The sequence below is a fragment of the Orycteropus afer genome, unplaced genomic scaffold (genome assembly GCF_000298275.1).
Source record: "Orycteropus afer afer isolate SDZICR_OR568_19922 unplaced genomic scaffold, OryAfe1.0 scaffold00399, whole genome shotgun sequence".
Classification (NCBI taxonomy): Eukaryota; Metazoa; Chordata; class Mammalia; order Tubulidentata; family Orycteropodidae; genus Orycteropus; species Orycteropus afer.
Window position 1 is genome coordinate 2,672,469 of NW_006921986.1, and position 7,398 is coordinate 2,679,866.

Here is a 7,398-nt window from a genome sequence, read left to right on the forward strand (position 1 = left end):
CAGGATCAGGCAGTGTTTCGTTCTGCTGTGCATGGGGTTGCTATGAGTCGGAAACGACTCGATGGCACTTAACAACAACAACAACAACAACAACATGATAGCTTAATTTTCTCATAAAATGTGAAATGTAATTTCCTAGCTCAAGAAACCTATATGTAATATACAAATAAACTTAAATCAAAATCAAGATGCAACATGGTCAATATCCACATTATGCAATTTGCTAAGGAACTCAATGAAGTGGGACATCCACTCCTGATCACAGAATTGTATGTTCAGAGTGAATCTGTACATTCAAATCGCCCAAAATATTTGCAAAGGTTCTCTATTTTCATCATCACTTTTCTGAGAAAGGTTGCACCAAACTATAGAAGGAAAACATCACAGCACAGCTGGGTGCTTAGATAGTTGCTAGACAACCTGGCAGATAAGGCTAAAATCTGGAATTCCTTTTCAATAGAAACATTCTGACTTTCCTCTGACATGCATTGATGGAGTTAGAATTGCTTTTTTTAAAAAATGCCCAGACTTCTTGGTCATCTCTGACCCTTTTGAAGCATTTATTCACACAAAAATAATCTTTAATATCTAAGAGAGTTGTCAATTATGGTGAATGTCTGTAGCAGTCCTAAAATGTAACATTATATATACTTATGTATGCAGAAGTATATTTCCACACAAGGGAAAGAGACCTGTCTGCACTAACACATGACCCTACTCTTTCCCTGTCTGAATTCCTTTTATCTTTCTGTTTGGGGATACTGTCAGTAAGGTGAGATGGTGGTATGTGTCTAGTATACCTTCCCCTGAACTAATGGCTTAAGTACCTTCTGCCATACTAAATGTAAATGAAATCCTTCAACCTCTTTCAAACTGGCATTATTCCAGGCTTTTGTGTTTTGAGGACCTGGTGTGGCAGAGAGTGTAATCTGCCTACCTCAAAACTCAGTGGCCATTCTCCCACTTCTCAGTTTCAGAATCATGAATGTATTTGCAGAGGCCATGCATATAGCTAGAAAGACTGCTTTTCCCAGACTCTCTTGCAGCTAGATGTGGCCTACTGGCCAGCTGCTGATCATGGACATAAAAGTGGAAGGGTTGAATTACATTTCCACGAGGTCCTTTAAAAAGAGAGAGTAGCATCTCTTGACTATTCTTTTTCTTGCATGGAAATCAAATGTAATGACTAGTGCTCCCACAGCCATTTTGGAGCATGAGGTGACCTTAAAAAAAAAAAAGCAAAAAAAAAAAACCTCACTGCCATCAAGTCGATTCAACTCATGGCGACTCCTCCTTGGGTTTCTGAGGTGCTATCTCTATGGAAGTAGATCGCCCAATCGTCCTTCAGAGGAATGGCTGGTGGCTTGAACCTCCAGCCTTCTGATTAGCAGTGAAATGTCTTAGGCACTATGCCACTAGAGCTCCCTTCTTTTACATAAGAGAGAAATGAACCACAATTTGTTTAAGCCATTTACCACATGTGGCTGAAGCTAATCACAGCAAATACACTTGAAAATTGTTGAAGGAATGTGCGTTATGCATTTGGTGTACTAAATGCAATAGCAAACATACCTACAATGGAATTCACAATGCCAACAATTTATCTTTTAAGGGCTAAGTGACCTTATATGTAGAGATGCCTTGTCATCACAGTATCAACAAACCCAGCACAACATATACCCATCAAGCATTTTTAAGTAGGCAATCTGCTTCTGTAGAGATACCACCTCGGAAACCTAAGGAGGGGTCACTACGAGTTGGATCCAACTCGATGGCAGTGAGTGAGTGAGAATGAGAACCTTAAAGAAAGGAGCTCCACTGGCACAAAGATTAAAGCATTTGGCTACTAACCAAAAGGATGGGGGTTCAAACCCATTAGCCACTCTATAGACGAAAGATAAGGCAACCTACTTTTGGAAACTCTTGGAAACCCTATGGAGCAATTTTACTGCTCTGAGTCAGAATCGATTCAATGGCAATGAGTTTTTTTTTTTTTTTTTTTATTTTAACCTGAGAGATGTTGGAAGGCTCAGAAATCATGTTGTATGATGAGTAATCATTGAAATGCAGCAATGACATTATAAATCCTTCATAATATTAGTTTTCAGTTGTGAAAAATTTTAAAACGATTTGTTTTTAACTCATAAGATTGACTGAGTCCTACTGTGTGCCAGGCACTGTGTAAAACACTGTATCATCTCATTTGATCTTCACAAGCATGTACTATTATTGTCACTTAACAGATGAACAAATAGAAGGGAGAAGGTACTTGCTAAAAGCCATACAGGGAAATCAACCCAGAGTCAATTAGATTTCTGAGCCTGTGTTTTGACACACCACAGTAAATTGTCCTCCATGTTTATTCTTTTGTATATTTATAGAGCATTTCAATCATCCTTAACTACTACAAATTCTCCAATGAGGTATGTCATAATGGCTAACTTTGTTTTTATAAATTAGAAGGTTGAAATCCATAGAGCTTGGTCATCCTTAAGGTAAGGTAGTCATCATGGCATCAGAGGTTGGACCTGAGGAACAGAAAGCCAAGGACTTGTTCAGTTCACTGCCTTGGTTTCTTCCTTGACTGTAATTTATAATTCTAATTCTAAATGAAAAGGAGCATCAAAAATCCCTGTACTCAGTCTGAGAAAATTAGGAGTACCTTTGAGTTAAGACAAACACATATTATATTTTAATCAGAATCAGACATTTAATGGCATATAAGAATCCATATATCCCTTGGCTGTCCCAAACCTCAAGAACTTAAGACCCAAATATGACACAAGCAGCTTTGAGAATTGTTTTGGCCAGCCTCTCCAATCCCAAAGGAGATGAAAAATAATAATGTGAAAAAGTTAAGGATAAGGTGTCTTAAGACCACAGCTAATGACTAACCATTTGTTTACTGGTGACTTCTGCTCTACGAAGGCTGCTGCTGAGTTTAACTCCTATTAAAACAGATGGTTAGCCATCAGTTCCCTGGGTGACTGTCCCTGAAGGCAAGCCATGCTCTGGTTATACAGTAGGCACTTTCAGAAGGTCATCACCTTGTCCAGGTTTGGCCCAACATTTGGCTTTCAAAAGCAAGATAAGGAATTTACAGTCAAACAGAATGCTGTGATTCTCAGCCTTTGGCATTAAGAGTTGGGACTTGAGAGCATTCCTGCGAACATCTGAACCAGATACTCTGAAGAGCTTTGAGGGATGGCAAACAGGCTGCCCAACTCCTGCATGTGCTGTGGACATGGGCATGATAGCCCACTCTGATTTTTATTCTAGTGCCATGTCCTAGTGAACAGCCCACCTAAACAGCGAAGCTCCAGCTATGTAACAAGCAGTATGGCACAGACATGATGATCCGAACAGAGGCTGGGTGTAAACAACCAGCATGGCTGCACTGTACCCGCTGGCGGACTGTCAGCTCTGTATCTGACACACGACCCCCCCCATGCTCAGCTATGTCCAGACAGCAGCTCACGTGCCTGCACAATCTCCTCCCTAATACACCTCATCCATATCTTCTCCCGCAGTAGCAGCTTCCAAAGCCGCAAGGGCTTCTGCCACTGCTGCGTCCTCATCCACCATCTCTCCATCCCTGCCTCCACTGCAGCCATGAACACCCTCCTGCCCAGTTCTTACATTGACTGCAGGCATGGCATGAGCAGGATCCTCCTCTTTAAAGCAGCCATTTAAAACTTCTGTTGCCACACCCTCATTTACTGAATCCCAACTTCTCTTCGTAGAGGGCATAGGCATGCCAGGAAAGAACATTTTTTCCAGGCACTCATTGTCAGTATGGTTCTGGAAAAGATAATCCTTTCCTTCATGATCAACGTTGCCTACTGCTGAGCCCCAAAATTGAGGGTAATCTGGAGCTGGTATCTGTAAGATATGGTCTTGTATGTCCAAGGTATGACTTTCTGTCTTGGAAGGAGCTCTGGAGTCTCCATTTTGGATGACTTGGGTCTCTTCTGAAACTGGCAGCACACAATCCTGTTTCCTGGCATCCCCTCCTTCAAGGAAGGGAAGAGTTGGGTGGACGTCATTTGCAGTACTGGCCATGGAGTCCCTGTCATTGTCCTGGGGCCTGGGATTCCCTGTAGGCTGCAGAGCAGCAGTGGGCCCAACACCATTGACGGCACCATCAGTCTTCTCCACACAGTGGTTCCCTCCTGGGTCTCCCTGAGGGAGAGGTCCTTGGGGAGGCCAGCAGGGCTCCTGGGAATTAGCCGTTCTGTTTAGGCTCTCAGTTCTCTTCAGGCCCTCATTTTGAAGATCATTTTTATGCACCAGAACTTTGCTGCTCTGTTTATCTTTGAATTTAACAGTGTCTTCTTCATCTACCTTGCAACTGCTCACTTCATTGACATAGCCAGGGGAGGGCACTTGCACTGGATCGAAAAGATAGCTGGGGGTGAGAATGTTGAAAATCAGTCAGGTTTGCATGAGGACTAGTACTTTCGACCACAGACTCTGCTTCTTTCCAATATTGCTGCTAATTTACTTTTTATGATTAATTATTCTTTTAAACCGGTATAACCCAAAACCCAAACCCACTGGCATCAAGTTGATTCTGACTCATTGTGATCCTAGAAGACAGAGTAGAACTGCCCTGTGGTGTTTCCAAGGCTGTAAATCTTTACAGAAGCAGACTGCCTCAATCTTTCTCTTGTGGAATGGCTGATGGGCTTGAATTGCCGACCTTTTGGTTAGTAGTTGAATACTTTAACCACTGCATCACCAGAGCTCCTTTAAACCTCCATAAAGCAAACTTACTACCATTGAGTAAATTCTGACTCACAGTGACCCCTATGGGGTTCCGAGGCTGTAAGTCTTTCCAGAAGCAGACTGCCTTATCTTCCTTCCTCAGAGTGGCTTGTGCTTTGGAACCATCGACTTTTTGGTTAGCAGGCAAATGGCTTAACCACTACACCTCTAGAGCTCTTTTAAACCTATATAAGTGTATCTAAGATTTGACTGCTAACCAGAAGGCTGGCGGTTCAAATCCACCAGACACTCCTTGGAAAGAAAATTGGGCAATCTACTTCCATAGAGATACCTCCTTGGAAACCCAAAGAGGGGTTGCTATGGGTTGAGATTGACTCAATGGCAGTGAGTTTGGAGTTTTGGGATGTCAGATAGATGTAGTTTGTATAAAAACATTCTACCACTGTAAACAGATCTTAAAAAGAGATCTGAAAGAGGGAGAAAAGAAGACAAAGCACAAAGTGGTTTGTGGAATTTAAAAATAAAAAATAAGGCAGGGAAATAAATGGTTAAGTATCGATGGTGCATCCTCTCAGTGGAACATTATGCAGTTATTAAAATGATAGCTATGAAGCATGTAGGAGCTTGAAAGATATTTATAATACATTTTGAATAATACCTCATATCATATTATTTAATTTCTATATCTATCTAAGGAGCTCTGGTAGCATGGTCCCTAAGGCATTTGACTGCTAATCAGAAGGTTGGTGGTTCAAACCCACCAGCCACTCCGCAGAAGGAAGATGGGAAAATCTACTTCTGTAAAGATTTACTGCCTTGGAAACCCAATGGGGGTCACTATGAGTCAGAATTGACTCGATGGCAGTGAGTTGGTTGTTTTCAATGGCACATAACAACAATATATGTAAAACTTACATAAGTATATATCTGGAATAAAACTAGAATAATAAAGACACTTTTATTTGGAAGGGGGCAAGATTGTCAGTTAATTCTGTCCCTTTATTTTATGTAGATTTCTATCTACATTACCAACATTTTCATAAAATAAAATACGGACAAAGTTAAAAGCATATGTGTAGTTGGGGTGATTTATTGTCAGTGACGCAATTTCATCAGCCTCTGAAACCTAGGCTTTTCTTTGTGCTGAAGTTCCCTGGAGAAATGCAGACCCAACCCAAACCAAATTCAGTCAGAGAACCATGCCATTATCAACAGGCTCTGAAGAGAGGCCAAAAAGAGTTTTGAAATCTAGGCCACATGGTTCTTAAATGACATCAGAGCAGTTCCAAATACTTAATTTATTGTCCATTACATTCATGTTCCAAGGTAGAGAAATGCACAGAATCCAAACACAGCCTTAAAAAGTGACCCCACTAAGTGTTGTGTTCAGAGGAAGTATTTTTCAACTTTACCTGTGTATCATTTTACAGCACCTGCACCCCATCTGGATTACTTTTCATTACCATCTGGAAAAGAAAGCATAACAATGAGAGGGCACAGTGAGTGACATGTTAATAGGAATGATTATTTTTTCTTTCTTAAACACTCAAAATTAGTAAAGTCACAATTTTTGGCAAAAGGGCACCATGTGGACAGAGGTGAAGGGGCATCTGTTACCAGGAACACCTTCATGTATCTGAAGTTACTGTTCAGAGTTCTCTAACATTTATTGACACTTGTCCCTGTGCCAACCTCTTTCACCAAACTCTACAAGTTACATATTTTCATCCCCATTTGACAAATTGGGAGCTCTGGTGGTGTACTGCCTAAGGCATTTGACTGCTAACCAGCCACTCCTCAGAAGGAAGATGGGGCAATCAATTTCCGTAGAGATACCGCCTGGGAAATACAAGGAGGTGTCCTTATGAGTCAAATCGACTTGATGGTAGTGAGTTTGGGGTTTTTTTTAACAAATGAGGAAAAGATGGGTGGAAGAGTGCTAGGGGGTAGGGGGAGGGGGAGGGGTTGGGACAGAGGTGGAGGCGTGGAAAAGGATCAGTGTTGTTTTCTAATCCACTGTCTTCTACAGTGCACACAGGAACTCTGGTTTTCATTTGTAGCAACTGTGTCACATGGGTGTGAAGAATAAAGGCTCTGAGGACATAAAGCCTTGGTTCAGAGCCTGACTCCACCTCTTCCTGGCTTTGTAACTACGGGTTTCAGCTACTTCATCTATAAATGGGAATAATAATATATATACCTTAGTGACTGGGATCTTAAAAGCTAGCAAGCTGCCATCTAGATGCAATGATGGGTCTCTCCTTGTCCAGAGCAAAGAAGAATGAAGATCAAAATTCATGGAAACAATTAGTCCTAGTGATTTGTACACCATCTGATCTGCAGCCCATACGGCTATGAGACCAGAAGAACTAGATGGTGCCCGGCTATCACTGTCATCCACTTGGAGGGGGATCTATGTAGGAGATCCTTGATAGGGAGAACAATGTGGAACAAAATTCAAAATCATTTGGAGGGGAAAAAAAAGAGGGGGACCAGGTTTTCTGGTCCAATAGAGCCTGGTGGAACCACTGAGACTATGGCCTCTAGCTGCCCTTCGGGTCTGGAATTGAACCCACACCTGTGGTTTCTAGCCAAACAAAACACAGGCATATGAGTTGAACATTTACCTCAAGTAGATACACTCCTTGGAGAGAACAATCATGGGAGAAA

General features: G+C 41.6%; 1 protein-coding gene across 1 annotated transcript; it reads right to left on the bottom strand.

Moving 5' to 3' along the window:
* Positions 1 to 3,498: 3,498 nt before the first annotated feature.
* Positions 3,499 to 6,172, bottom strand: CUNH4orf19 (chromosome unknown C4orf19 homolog). Its single transcript, XM_007953540.1, has 2 exons — positions 6,141 to 6,172; positions 3,499 to 4,408 (listed from the first exon to the last, which is right to left on the bottom strand). Exons 1-2 carry the CDS (start codon positions 6,170 to 6,172, stop codon positions 3,499 to 3,501), a joined length of 942 nt encoding a protein of 313 aa, XP_007951731.1.
* Positions 6,173 to 7,398: the final 1,226 nt, after the last annotated feature.

Coding starts and splice junctions, on each gene's coding strand:
- CUNH4orf19 (XM_007953540.1), bottom strand. CDS start 6,172: ATGGGGTGCAGGTGCTGTAAAATGATACACAG. Junction 4,409..6,140: donor TGCTGTAAAATGATACACAG/GTAAAGTTGAAA, acceptor TCTCACCCCCAG/CTATCTTTTCGATCCAGTGC.